This window comes from Myiozetetes cayanensis, unplaced genomic scaffold, assembly GCF_022539395.1.
Source record: "Myiozetetes cayanensis isolate MyiCay16 unplaced genomic scaffold, myiCay2020 scf2-11, whole genome shotgun sequence".
NCBI lineage: Eukaryota > Metazoa > Chordata > Aves > Passeriformes > Tyrannidae > Myiozetetes > Myiozetetes cayanensis.
Genome location: NW_026087411.1, coordinates 3,640,597 through 3,654,555, shown reverse-complemented (window position 1 = coordinate 3,654,555; position 13,959 = coordinate 3,640,597). Strand labels below are relative to the sequence as shown.

At 49.2% G+C, this 13,959-nt stretch overlaps 2 protein-coding genes across 3 annotated transcripts in view; one reads left to right on the top strand and one right to left on the bottom strand.

The window, feature by feature from the left end:
- PPP2R5D (protein phosphatase 2 regulatory subunit B'delta) overlaps window positions 1-12,763 on the top strand; it is a 27,771-nt gene extending 15,008 nt beyond the window's left edge. For both annotated transcript variants that reach the window (XM_050315222.1, XM_050315223.1), the window contains exons 11-16: window positions 1,650-1,820; window positions 3,861-3,988; window positions 5,833-5,934; window positions 8,124-8,196; window positions 9,437-9,553; window positions 9,905-12,763. In XM_050315222.1, coding sequence (XP_050171179.1) covers window positions 1,650-1,820; window positions 3,861-3,988; window positions 5,833-5,934; window positions 8,124-8,196; window positions 9,437-9,553; window positions 9,905-10,042 — 729 coding nt within the window. In that variant the 3' untranslated portion in view covers window positions 10,043-12,763. The remainder of the gene's footprint in view (window positions 1-1,649; window positions 1,821-3,860; window positions 3,989-5,832; window positions 5,935-8,123; window positions 8,197-9,436; window positions 9,554-9,904) is intronic.
- MEA1 (male-enhanced antigen 1) lies at window positions 12,642-13,817 on the bottom strand. The gene is made up of 3 exons (XM_050315240.1): window positions 13,584-13,817; window positions 13,398-13,503; window positions 12,642-13,331 (listed from the first exon to the last, which is right to left on the bottom strand). The coding sequence occupies exons 1-3, from the start codon at window positions 13,800-13,802 to the stop codon at window positions 13,168-13,170; spliced, it is 489 nt and encodes a 162-aa protein (XP_050171197.1). The 5' UTR covers window positions 13,803-13,817; the 3' UTR covers window positions 12,642-13,167.
- Window positions 13,818-13,959: the final 142 nt, after the last annotated feature.

The following is a 13,959-nucleotide window of genomic DNA, read 5'->3' as shown; positions in this document are numbered from 1 at the left end:
GAGAAGAGAGAAATAGAAATCTGTCAATATTTCCAGGATTCATTTTGCAGCTTATTCAAATAGTAAAGCTCCATAGCTCATCACTGGTTCCTGAGTAGCGGGTTAGTGGCCCTTGGCTCACTTGGCTTACAGGTCTGGTTTGGTGCTTATGGAAAGCAGTGGGATGACCCAATTTCATTACCTTCTGTGAGCATTGCATTGTGTCTCAACCAGATGTACCAAGGCCAAGTTGCCGTAGGTTGTGTCCTGTTAAAGCATCTTGCTTGTGAAGGTTTTGAATAGACCCCTGAGATGACTGGGGTTATTGAAGTCTGGAAGAATTACAGGGCTTGTGCATCAGCAAGAGTCTGAATGCACTAGGAGATGTTACCAGCAGTGCTGAAAGGAGGCCAGATTACTCACTGGGTCCACGCTCACCTCAAGTGGGCCTCCCAGAAGCTTGCTCAGCAAGGCTTGACATGGCAGCTCTTGTGTTAACAGCAGTCTGAAAGACTGCCAGGTGAGCAAGGCCTTAGATGTGCTCAGTAATAGCAAAGACGAAATCAACACATCTCGCACCGCCTTAGCTGTAGGAGAAATTACTTCTGAGTCACTGAAGCTAACTCTTGCCTGAATGGCAGACATGAGTAATGACAAACACTGAGTGTAACAAACTGCTGGCTTCTCAAGCCTTGTGTTGGCAGAAACATAATGCTTAGATGTCTCCAATCTTGCTGTTGCATTGCCCACTACTCTTCCTCTGCTGCTGTGAACTTCTCAAGTGCTGGCTTCAGGATCAGGTAGCTGATGTACACAGGTTTGAAAGAGAACTAACTCCTACTGCCAGCTGTGTGTGACTCTAGTGTCCACAGAGTTAGCATTTTTTCTTCCTACACGGTGAGAGTCTGCAGGATTTTGAATCCTGCCTGTGACAGTGTCTAGAAGCAGATGGGTAGGACAGGAAGCAGTATTAAAAATAAATAAGTAAAATCTAGTAAGATATAGCCCTGGTCTAGTATATTCTTCTCATGTCTTGTAAGCAATAGTTTACTTAGCCAGAAGTATTGTCATATTGCATTGTCGTATTTCATTATAACCATTAGTTATAAACTCCATAAAGTTGTCTGCTACATTCTCAAGTCTTTTTGGACTTTGAGTCTCCACAAAGTTTTGCAAGAATGAGTTCCAGAATCCGGTTACTTTTGTGGGAATTAGTACTTCCTTTCCTTGTCCCAAACCTGTCCATTGCATTATTTATTCGTTGCTCATCAGTATTCAAAGTCTGTGGTGTTTTGAATAATGACTCTTCAGAGACCTTCTCTGTAGCATTTGCCATGTTATTAGTTGGTCTTCCGTGGTTACTCTGCACTGTCTGCCAGCTGCTGCCTAATCCAGATTCAGCCTTCTGTGTTAAGCTGTTTTTGGGGAAAAAAAGTGGTTCTAAGTTTTGTGCTTGTAGTACAGAATTGTAGCAGCCTAGGCAGAGCTGCTGTCATGAATGTAACTGGTCAGAGTTTGGGCTTTTGTGTTCTTTCTTCCCCAGTAACCCACCCTGACTTCTTGAAAAAGTCTGTTGTGTTACTTCTTCCCCTCTGCTGTTGTGACCAGATCCTTAAAAATTTATGTTAACTTTCATCTTCTAACACTATCTCTGTACCCTCCCCACTCAGGTGATTGTGGGCTTGCTGAAGTTCTGGCCGAAAACTCACAGTCCCAAGGAAGTGATGTTTTTAAATGAGCTGGAGGAGATCCTGGACGTGATTGAGCCGTCAGAGTTTGTGAAAGTTATGGAGCCCTTGTTCAGGCAGTTGGCCAAGTGTGTCTCCAGCCCACACTTCCAGGTGGGTTGCAGCTCAGGGAGGGGATAGAACACTGACTTTTAAGCCACTTGGCATGTGAGGGTGACACCACATCTTTTGGTCTTGTGTTTGTGGATCAGTGGCACATGGAGGTGTGACCTGGGTGCGTATTGGAGTGATGTGGTGGGAAGCAGTGAGAATCTTCACCACAACCACAGAGCAAGCTCATCCAAAGAGAAAACAAAGCCTATCAGTGGAGCCCCTCCTGTTGCTCTGTGCTGTTCAGCACTGTGTATTGCAGCAGGCTGGAGCTGGAGCACAGGTGCTCTGCCACCTCCTATTTTGGCTAGTGAAGACAGGAGATCCATCCAGTGTCCCCCTGTTGCAGTAAAACCAAGCATCCTGCAGCATTGGAGGGAGGCCAGCCAAAGAGACTGTACAGAGAAGGTACTTTGTTTTATTGTGGCATAGGTGGTAAAGCTTGAGGTATACTAAAAAAGTGCTGGAGTCTGCTTTTTCCTTGTTCTCACTGAAGGGGAACTGGCTACAGTGTCTGGCTGAAACAATCTCTGTGGATAGTAGTCCTAAGGTTTAAAATGTACAGGGTGGTAGGACCTGATAGTAGCTCCTAGCAGGTGTTTTTGGCTCAGTATTTTAGATTGCCATGAAGAGTGCCCAGGAAAAAGATAACTTGCTGGTTGACCCAGGTATAGATGGGGTGTTAAAGAAATAGTGACATAGGCATCTCCCAAATGAACGTGACTGTATAGTGAGGCAGACTGGCTTCAATCTGTTTTTTGGTATAGAGAGGTACAAAGTCATGTGTTTACAAGCCAAAAATAAAATCAGTCTAAGTCACATGTGTATGTAAAAGATAATTTCCTGTAAAGGACTAGGGGAGCATGATGGAAACCAGCTGGGCATGGATTACTGGTGTGGTGATGGGAACCGAAGGACTAATGTGACCTTTGGGCACGGAGGGAGCTACCAAAGGGAACTAAGGAAATTGAGTAAAGTCGGATAAAGGCTGGAGGAGAGACATCTGTACTTGATAGCAGCCACCATCTGCTGCCAAACTCTTTGAAAAACAAGACTGAAAAACCTGGAGAAGGTGCAAACACTTTACAGCCTAAGAAAATTTACCCCAAAGGTGTCCCATACAGTCAGGCTGAACAGTCTCTGTGTCTGCAGCTTGTCTGAGAGCAAAATTAGGAACTGACTTTTTGGTGAGTCTGAATACTTCGGTGGAGTAAGTTTTCTCTGAGTGGGTTGTCTGTTAATCTAGCAGACAAAAGCTTAACGAGATCTGGAAAACCAAACGCCAGGTAAGTGAACACGAGGTGAGTTCCCCTTAGTTTACTCTTGTAGAACGGTATGTTAAAGGGCACATAGTGAGTTCTCCATCTGAAATACAGAACTGAGTCTGGATGTCTCTCTTCCTAGGTTTTTTAAGCCATTCTGAAGTTAGCTCTAAATGCAAAAATTAGTTTGCATTGCCCAGATTTGTGGCAAATATGAAGAATTGTGGTTGAGTCTGTCGCTGGGTGGAAAGTTGTTAGACTTGTTTGTCTTGTTAGAGCAGGATGGCTGCCCCAAGATTTTCCGTATTTTCACCCTTACTAAATCAGGGGGTTGAACTGTGGGACTGGTGACTTAAACATGCTTCAAAGCCCTGAGAGGCTCTGTTGTGGGAAAAGCCAGGAAAGAGTGGAACTTTACAGAAGACACTTTGAGGAAATGAAGGAGGTTTGGTGCTAGTCTGAACTGGGACCTGGAGCAGATGACACTACTGTTCTCAAGTGTTGTATAAATGGTGTTGGGATCATCAGTATATCGACAGTAGGCTTGTCTATTCAAGAACATTATGTTTTTCCCAGGAAAGTGAGAAGTGTCTGACAGAGGCTCAGGCAAAGAGGGCTGGGAAGCAGGGACGAGTGGCCTTGTAGAAGTTTATGAAGGTCAGCCCTGCTGCCTGTACTGTGGGGAAGCATGTGGGCTCCTCAGCTGGGTGGTGGCTTTACTGTGTACCACAGGTGTTACTGGAAGGAGCCTTTCCAAGGATGGCTTTCTCTCCCCCTGCAGGTGGCAGAGCGAGCACTGTACTATTGGAACAACGAATATATCATGAGCCTGATCAGCGATAACGCAGCCAAAATTCTCCCAATCATGTTTCCAGCACTCTACAAGAACTCCAAGAGTCACTGGAACAAGTAGGTCTTCCCACATGCCCTGGCACTTACTGTGCGTGCCGGATTGCTTGGCTCACTGGCAGCCTTGGGGCATGCTGCTGCAGTACAACACTGCATGGCGCTCAGTGGCACCGGGTGCTGAGCAGGGGGGTTGTTAGTAATATCAGCATGGGAAAGGGCCACAGCAGACCACTGAGGCCTGCTTCTCCAAGGGTTGAGGCACCTGCAATTACCAGCCTTGGAGGCCATCGAGTCATAGTTTTTGATACCTGCTTGTCAGTAATGTTGCCACTCTTTCCCGAGGTGTGCTATAGGTTTTCCGCTAACTTCTGCCTGCTTTTTAGCTAATACCCCTCCCATATGTTCTCTGTGAGCTCCTTGGCTGATGCAGTGCTTGACTCCTGGAGTACAGGAAGAACAGAGGAAGCAAAACTAACTGGGCAGCTGTCTATGTCAAATATTGCCCCCTGTGTTTAATTCCTAGACACTACTCTGTTTAATGTTCTTTTATTGACTTCTTTTCTACTGACTTCTCCTTCATTAGATTCCTTACCTGGTTAATTCAAGTTTAGCTAATTTAATCTAACACACTTCCTTTTAATGAATCAGCTAAAAATTCTTGGTCCACAGCTGAGATCCTAAAGTCTTTCAGCAAAAACCACAAGAAGACTGAAAACAAATACCATCTTCTTCTATTCTAGAGGGTGGAAAAAACCAAAATAATTAATTTTAGGGAGGCTGGGCAAGTCCAGAGCTCAGCAGCATACTGTGGTTGGCAAAGTTGTGAGGTAGAGCTTGTTTGCAGAGAGCTCCCCACTAATCTGCTCTCCATTCTATCAGGAACCATGGACTGGAACCACCAGTCAAGGTGCTCTAAAGCCTGGAACAGGCACAGATGTGCAGACACGACCACACACAAACAACCAGAGACTCCAACAGGCACACCCATGTGCTGATAGGCACACACATGCACACGTACATGTGATGTGAGTGCACATGTGCATGCAGACAGATAGACACTCTCTCATTCAGTCTTACTGCCCCTCCTGATCAAAGTTCAGAAAAGGACTTTATGTTCTTGTCTGAAACCCTTCACCAGTTCTGTGTCCTTGCAGCAGTCAAGATTCATGATTCTGCTCTTCCTGTCTTTTCTTCTTGTCTGCTTCTCAGTGGTATGGCAGAAGAAGTCCTGAAAGTGTTTTCCTCTTACTTCTCCTTGTCTTTGTTTTAGCACTAGCTAAAACAGGGCAGGTTGAGTACCTCAGGTGCCCGTCTTCCTTCCCATAGTTCATTTACTTGGTCCAGCATGGTTGCATCTCCCTTATTCCGTTTGTAGAGCTGGTGGAGGCACAGAGCTCAATCTTCTGAGTCTCATCTTTTACCTCTGGGTCAGGCCTTTCAGAGACAGCTTCAACACTTGTTTTTATTCCCCAGGAGAGTCTTTGTCCTGTAGGGAGCTCACACCGAGTGCAACCTATCCATAAATCGCTGGCACAAAGTCGACTTTTCTTCTGTGGTATTCTTTGTGCTAGTTCCCATCTCTGCAGGGCTGCTGCCTGTGTTTTGGGCAGCTCAGTGACAAAGCTCATGACCAAATACTGGGCAGCCCAAAAAAGAAATTTTGTATATGTGAGGTGAACTGCGTGAGGCACTAAAGCCCCTTGAGAACAGCCCTGAACAGGCTCCTTCCTTTCCCACTTTTTACTACAAGAAATGACCACAGGAATGCATATTTTTGCACTCATTATTCTGATCATGGTAGAGCAGACCTACCCCTGTTAACCTCTTGTCTGTACTGCTGGTGCTAACTCAGGGCTCAGAACCTGCCCACTATGGCTTGTTCTCCTTTCCTCATTTCTTTGCAGAACAATCCACGGGCTGATCTACAATGCACTGAAGCTCTTCATGGAGATGAACCAAAAGCTTTTTGATGACTGCACGCAGCAATATAAGGCAGAGAAGCAGAAGTGAGTAACAGGTTTTTGCCAAGTTACTTGAGCTCATCCTGAAGTTTCTTTGGGGTACAGTAACAGATGGTAGATGCCAGTTGGCAGAGGGGAATGGAAAGGTGGTACAAGTAATTTTGTAAAAAAAGTAGGATTCCTCAGCAGTAACTATGAGTAGGGATGAGAAGAGATAAAATGTGTGCCCTGATAGAAATTCTTTCAGTCCTGCTGAACCAGGTAGCTTAGAAAAGAGTGACAGAGTCATAAGGAAATACATTGCAATGCAGAGGATACTCAGCTTTGCAGAGATGATTATGCTCTGCATATTATATGAGCTGGAAATATTTACCAGCTCATAAATGTTGTAGTGATACCAGTGGAATCCTACTGCTTTAAAAAACTCTAAAGAATTTTGCTGCAGTGGGCATAATGCATCTTTCATACCACGCGATGCTTTCAATTTTCCAGTGATAAAGATGGAATAATTCCTGCAATTTCAAAGAGCAGATGGTGGAGATAAAATCTGAGCTCAGCAATTACCTGTGCCATTGTGATGTAAAGAGGAAAGACCTCCATGTTTTCTGCTTCCTTGTGCTGGTTTTGGTGCCTGTGTGGCTTGCCTTGGTGAGCTGAGTCAGTCCAGTAAGCTAGAAGGAAACTTCATTGTTTTTTTTTCTCAAGGGTCTTTTTCTGACTCAGTGACAGAAAATACTGCTTCTCATTCCTGAATGAGCCAAGGCTGGTGCTGGGCTAATCCTTGCTGGGAGTGGGTAGTTCTGGGGTACATTCCATTGTTTTGTGGAATAGTAGTAAATAATGAAGTTAATTTTTGAATCAGAGCTTTGGATGGGTAACCTGCTTATGGAGAAACATTTTAGTTAACATCTAAAATGGGAGCAAGTGAGATTTCTTTTTTCCCATTTGAGGGCGTTGTGAAGCCCACAAATATCTGCATATATATTTTCAGTCAGTGACAGCACATTTCCTACAAGACCTACTAGGTGTTTCCATTAGGAGCTTTTTCTCCCTGTTTGGCTTCTACCCATGCTGACCTGCTGAGAGTGACTGTTCTCTGTCCTGGTGTGTGGCTGATGGAGGATTGTTCTGGAAAAGCTCAACAAAGCAGTTCAGAGCTGGTCCAATAAATGGATGGGTAGAGCTGCACTGTTTTCTGCTCATGTTAAGATGATTTTTTTTGTTTGTTTGTTTGTCTAGTGTGCCCCTGTGCCTAATTAAGCTTCAGAAAACCTTGTGTTGGGTTTTTATCAAGGATATACTTTTGCAGTTCTGGATAACCAAAACTGGTAAAACGTCAATTGAAAACTTGGTGTGCAGGATGTGAAAATGTCTTTCAGCAGCAAAATTCGAGATTTTACTGCATGATACAATTCCTCAGCTAAGTTGGATTTCCCTGGCACAGGGACCCAGCTAAGGAGGCCTTACTGGGTGAGAACAAGAAGGCTCAACTCTGTGTTGATGTGATGTTATTGAAGAGTAAAAGAACTTCCTTAGCATGGATAGACAGGGCACTAGAGAGACCTGTAGCTGGGATGAAAACTGGATAGTTAAAATTGGAAATAAAGCTGTGATTTTAGTGCAGATGTTTAAAATGTAGAAGAGAATAAGAGGTGGTGGATGCTCACCTCTGTTTGCTGGGAACATTCACTGCCCTGGGATTTATAAGTGGCCCTGCTGAACAGTCCCTTAAAATGTGTGCCCAGGTCTGTACCAAGATCACAGGCTGTGCCTGGGCGGTTGGGGCAACTCTGTGGTGTGTTATGGCTAGAGAAAGAGGTAACAGTGGACAGTGGAACTCCAGCTCTATTGGAAATGTCATTTTGTCCCTCTTCATCTGTGGGGCGCCAGGAAAATGTGTCTTAGGAATCCAGACTAGTGTCATTGCTTTACCCCAGAAACCAGACACTCTGGTCCACTCCTGCAGCACAAAGCCAGGGAAAAAGTACCTGTGCAGCCCACTGTTGCCACCATGTGCTCTGAGGTGAGTGAGGAGTGTGCTTGCCTACCTTCTGCTAGTTGCAGTGTGTCCCCTCTTCTTGCCTCATGTCACCTGTAGGGTCTCTGAAGGACAGGGCAGCTCTTCCCCTCTCCCCCCCACCTCTTGCTTTTGTCATCCAGTGAGTGAAAGCTGCACTTTCTCCAGGAGTTCACACCTGATGCCTCTCTCTCTCTCTCTCTCTCTCTCTCTGCAGGGGAAGGTTCAGGATGAAGGAACGAGAAGAAATGTGGCAGAAAATAGAGGAGCTGGCCCGGCTGAACCCTCAGGTGGGTGACAGCTGGGCAATCACCAACCATATAAAGTTCAAGGAAAAGTGCCGGATTCTGCACCTGGGATGGGGCAACCTGAGGTGTAGGTAAAGACTGGGGAATGAGAGGCTGGAAAGAAGTGCCACTGAAAGGGACCTGGGGGTCCTGGTTGACAGCAAGTTGGACATGAGTCAGCAGTGTCCTGGCAGCCAGGAGGGCCAACCATGTCTTGGGCGGCATCAAGCAAAGCATCACCAGCTGGCCAAGGGAGGTGATTGTCCCACTCTGCTCTGCACTGGGGCCTCACTTGGAATATGGTGTGCAGTTTTGGTCACTGCAATATAAGAAAGATATTAAGCTATGAGAGAGTGTCCAAAGGAGGGCAATGAAGATGGTGAAGGGCCTTGATTGGAAGCCATAGGAGGAGCACCTGAGGTCACTTGTTCTGTTCAGCCTGGAGAAAAGGAGACTGAGGGGAGACCTCATTGCAGTTACAACTTCCTCATAAGGGGAAGAGGAGGGGTAGACAGTGATCTCTCCTCTGTGGTGACCAGTGACAGAACCTAAAGGAATGGCCTGAAGCTGTGTCAGTGGAGGTTTAGGTTGGATATTAGGAAAAGGTGTTTCACCCAGAGGGTGGTTGGGTAGCTGGAAGAGGCTCCCCAGGGAAGTGGTCACAGCACTAAGCCTGGCAGAGTTCAAGAAGCATTTGGACAGTGCTCTCAGGCACATGGTGTGACTCTTCAGGATGGTCCTGTGCAGGGCAAAGGATTGGACTCGATGATCCTTGCGGTTCCCTTCCAACTCAGCATATTCTGTGACAACAGGACCTAGGATGAATGAGACAAGAATGTGCTGGGGGTCTTAACCTGCTTCTTCAGCCCATGAGAGCAGGCTTTAGCACCCAATCCCAGTCCTGTGCACACTGCTGCAGCAGTGGTCTGTCCTCCCAAAACTCAGTGTCTTGGTAATGTTGACAGTCAGCCTGGACTTATGTAGCACTGACCTCTAAGTAATGCACATACATGTTATGGGCTGTGCTCTCAGCTGCAGCTGTGCATGCAGTGTGCCGTGACTCAGAGGGCACCAGTAGGAATGGGTAGGAGAGGATGCTCCTTTCCTATCTGTGTACCTACTACTACTTTTGTGGGGGCCAGAGAGGGCAGCTAGAAGTGTGCTATTCTGTGTTAGGATGCTGGGGGAGAAAGCCTGGTGTTGTATGGAGTGGTGACTCTCCAGTTATCTGTGTTGTCTGCAGTACCCCATGTATTATGCACCTCTACCCTTGCCTTCTGTGTGCTGTATGGAAACAGAGACCCCGACTGCAGAGGATATACAGCTACTGAAGAAAACAGTGGAGACGGAGGCTGTGCAGGTGCGTAAGTGACTAGAGTCCTTCCACAACTGCTCTCAGTCCAGGGTCCAGCAGCCAGAACTGGCTCTTTCCGAGTGTTCTGAGGGTAAATGACCCTGCTCTCATCCCTGATCATTAAAAGATCAGCCTGTAGTCTGAAGAGTAGAGTTTACCTAATCTTCCCTCTAACCTTCCCACTCTGGAAAAAGTGCGAGTGGGACTTTTCTCTGTCCTTTTAGTCTGGGTTTGGCTCTCAGCCTGTTCCGCAGCAGGCTGCAGTGTCACCCAGCATATTCTAGAGTGGTTGGAGTCAGAGGCTGAAGGGGTGAAGGGCTTTGCTACTGATCCCTGACTCCTTCGGTTTGTCTGTAGATGCTGAAAGACATTAAGAAGGACAAAGTTTTGCTGCGCCGGAAATCTGAGCTTCCCCAGGACGTCTACACTATAAAGGCCCTGGAGGCCCACAAGAGAGCAGAAGAGTTTCTCACCTCAAGCCAGGAGGCTCTCTGACGGGCTCAGGGGCTGGCCCGGGAAGCTCTGCCCCATCCCTTTCCTCCAGGGGTCATGGAAATGCACTCGGTTCTCATGTATAAGTAAGGAATGAACATGGTGAGCTGTGCCTGTCCTCCACTCCATCTGCATACCTCCAGGCTAGATCTGGTTTTACGTTATAACTTGTATCTTACCACTGTCATGTCCTCCTGCTTTTTCACCTTGGCTGTGCATGCATGAAGGGAGCCTGCCTGACCTCTGATCGTATCAGTCCAGGCAGGACTCACTTCATTGCGAGCTGCCACCTGTTCTTACTCTCTCTGGAAAGCAGAGCCTTGCTCAGGCTCTACGTTGGCCAGAGAAAACCACACGTGGCTCAGCATGCTGCTCCAAGCCCCAAGTACCCATCTGTGCCGTGCCTGCCCCCATGCTGCCTGTGCCGCTGAGCCCTGTGGTGCTCAGAGGTCAGGCTGAGCTCGAGGCAGGAGCAGAGCTTGTGGAGGCTTTGCTGCCTTGGGGTGCAGCTCCACAGCTGAAGGGTCTTACTTGCAGCAGAGAAGATGTTTGCTTCCACCTTTCTTTTTTTCCAAGCCTCTTGTTTTGTTCCTCTGTCAGTGGAGTGGGGGGTTCAGTGCTTTGTCACCCCCAGTAAAGCTGGGTGCAAGCACTACGTACTTTTGCCCTCCCTTTCGAGCATCCTTAGAAGCTCTCTTGTGGGAAAGTGATTCCTTCAGCTATTTGTGTTGGTCTGTGCTGACTCATCTACATCCCGGTGTCTCGGGTTAATTGTGGGCCCAGAATTAACTTCCTGCTTTGTAACAGGTGTCAGCCACTGAATTCTGCTTTCTTCTTCTACCTGCTCAATTAAAATACTCCTGAAGCTCTCCCTTTGTCTCTGTATCCCACCTTTAGCTCTGCAGTGGCCAGGGTTTCTAGAAAGCTTGTGCTGCTACAGTCCTTTCTGCAAGCTAGGGGAAGCAATGGATACACCTTATGGGGCGTGGCTGAGTCTGGGTGCTTAGTCTCCTGGTTGTGACCAATGGCCAAGTGTTACTGCTGAATTGCTTCCGTGGGTGCTCTGACCAAAGTTCACCTTGCCCTGTTACTTTGGCACCCACTGAGGCCCTTGAGCTGAGGCCCTTGTTAGTTATTACTGGTGCATCAGGGACTCTGCTAAATTAGCATTTAGAGCACACTTGCTGATAGCCCAGGGGCTTGCACAGCACTTGGGTGCTACTGTGATCCAGCTTCCACTCCTGTGTTTTGTGGTGCAGATTCAGTGCCAGGCCAAAGTGCCACCTCAGAGGCTGGCTTGTGATAGAAAAGGGAGTCCTCCTTGCTTCCTACATGCTGCACCTGCTTTCTTGACACATAAGCTTAAGTGGATTTGCAGTAGTGCAGGGAGCTTACGGCATTGGTGCTAGCCTGACACTGCTTTGCAGCATCGTGGAATGTTGTAGAAGGTTCTGGTGTATCTGCTTGTCCTCATTAGTAAACCATTCCCAGGTCAGAGGTTCATCCTCTCTAATCTTTCTGCTGGTGTGCAGCACATCTTTTCCCCCAACCCCAACCAGGCTGTTTTTACCTCTGTATCCTGCATCCCTGCCCTGTGTAGGTCTCTCTTGGCTCAGCCCTCACGAGGAACGCCACCATCTCTTCGGAGCAGTCAGTGAGCGCGTGTGTGAGATCCCCCCCAGTCACGCAGGACCCCACCTCCCCTCCACAACAGGCCAGTTCATCAGGAGACTTTAGAAACACCTCAGGGAGGTTATTGCTTACACTGAACATTACTCCAAGCTTATGATCAGCTGCCAATCGATTACCTCACACCTGGCACAGCGTGTAGACATGCACCAGGTGATGCCGGATGGTGCACTGGAGTGGCACAGTGGAGATGAGGACTGCTGGGCTCAGGCTGGGCGGGATGCTTCTTCCTTTCAGTGCAGGCTTTCCAACTGGCTCTTAGCATTGTACTATAAGCCAACACCTCATTTTTAGATTGCTAAGGCGTGGTGTGCCCTCACTCAAGCCTGCTTGCTGCTGGGCAGCCTTTCCCTGCTGCAGGCTGCTCTGTCTGTGGAAGGAACAGAGACTTGTGGTGTGCAGAGGCTGATGCTGTCCTACAGATGATCTGTCTCTGTTGGCATCCCCTGAGCCTGGCCAGAGGAATGCTGCTGGAGTTGTGCCACGTGCAGGGGCAGGACTCTAACACATCATGTCTACGTGCTGTACAGCTTTGATGTTCCCATAGCTTTGTGTGTCTTGTTCTGGGTCAGGGAACTTAGGCTTAGTACTTTCACCCTTTGTTTGCTGCCTATTCATTCCAGTGTCCTGGACACCTCAGAAGGGGACCATGTGAGAAAGGGAGGAGTGTGCTCACCCTCTCACCACATGAATTGCTCATGGGCAGATCTGCATCTGCCAAACTACAGCTGCCCCTTGCTCAATACTTGGTTTCTAGCATTAGTGCTGCTCATTTCTGCCTACGCCTTCCCCATGTCAGCCAAATGGACAGAACTGGAGCTGCCTCTTCCACTTCACCTGGCTCCCTCCTCCCAAGGGAACAAGCAAAACTACTGCATTCACCCCCTGGACACAAGTATTAAGCTGCTTACAGTTCATATGTACATATGGTGTACTTTATTTTCAGTAGAGCATTACATAGTATGAAAGTGTTGGATTTTGTACAGATGTCCCTGTATGTACAGAACTAAATAAAACCAATCTCTTGGAATGACACAGCCGGCTCTGCCTCTGATATTCCAACACAGCCCTTGTCCTGGGAGGAGGGGCCCAAGCCTGGAGAGGGACTTCTCAGGTAGTCAGGACAGGGACAAGTCCAGTGTTTGTCCTGAGGGAATCTGGGGAAAGCCAGCTAAGTCCCCTCGCCCCACATGCACACAAGTATAGAAACCAGTCGGGCTCCTCAGAGGCTGAGGAAGCCAACCCAAGGACATCACATTGACTTATGCACCAGCCAGAACCAGGAAAGAGGAGTGGGGAGGTAAATCAGACAATGTCAGTGGGAGAAACAGGAAGGTCGATAACTGGCAAGTCCTGTCAGCACCTGGCCTGGAGGCACCGGGTGCCTGCAGGGTGGAGGAAGGGCTGGGGTTTGCAGCCTCCGTGCTGCAGCTCAGCTCTCACTTCCACTCGGGCCGGGGACCGCCGAGGCTCTGCCGGGCCTGCAGTGTACGCTGCACCACGTCCTTCCACTGCTCCTCCGAGATCTGGCTGGCCCAGGCGGGGACGCCCAGGGTAGGCAGCTTCACGCTGGCCATCGTCCTCTTCACCAGCTCCACATGCTCTGGGAACAGAGAGGGAGTGAGACCGCGGCGGAACGCCGAGAGGGCCCTGCCGGAGACGCCGTTACCTGCATCCATGGGGATGGAGCTGCGGCTGCTCTGAGCCGCGGCGCCTTCCGCCTCCTCCTCCTCCTCGCTGTCCGTCGGTGGGTCGGGCAGGTGCAGCCTCAGCATCTGCGGAGAAAAGCGGGCAGCGGGGGTCGGGACCACGGGTGCCCCCCAACCCCGTCGCGGCGGGAGGCGCTGGGCGATACCTGCAGCCGCTCCTGCAGGCCGGGCCCCGTCTCGCCGGGGCCCTGCTCCGGTTCCTGGCTCAGCGGCTGGTACAAGTACCCGCCGCCTTCCTCCTCCTCCTCCTCCTCCTCCTCCTCCTCCTCGTCGCCGCTCCAGCCCGCCGCGCCGTCCGGGCCCTCGGGCAGCCCGGGCTCCCGGGGACACACGCGCTCCGGGCCCATGCTCAGCGCCACGGCCATGCACAGGGCGCGCCACCGCCCGGAACCGCCGCGGCCGCCGCCGCGGGGCACTGTGGGAGCTGTAGTCCCGGCGCTTGCCCCGGGCGGGGCGGGCCGTGCCGCGGGCTCGCGCCGCCGGTGCCTTCGGGCGCCGCAATCTCGGCCCGGGACGGGGCTG

What these genes read in the sequence shown, in the direction of transcription:
- MEA1 (XM_050315240.1), bottom strand. Translation starts at nt 13,802, where the DNA reads ATGGCCGTGGCGCTGAGCATGGGCCCGGAGCGCGTGTGTCCCCGGGAG. An exon ending in GCCTGCAGGAGCGGCTGCAG is followed by an intron (nt 13,504 to 13,583) that starts GTATCGCCCAGC and finishes TTTTCTCCGCAG; the next exon opens with ATGCTGAGGCTGCACCTGCC. An exon ending in CTCCATCCCCATGGATGCAG is followed by an intron (nt 13,332 to 13,397) that starts GTAACGGCGTCT and finishes CTCTGTTCCCAG; the next exon opens with AGCATGTGGAGCTGGTGAAG.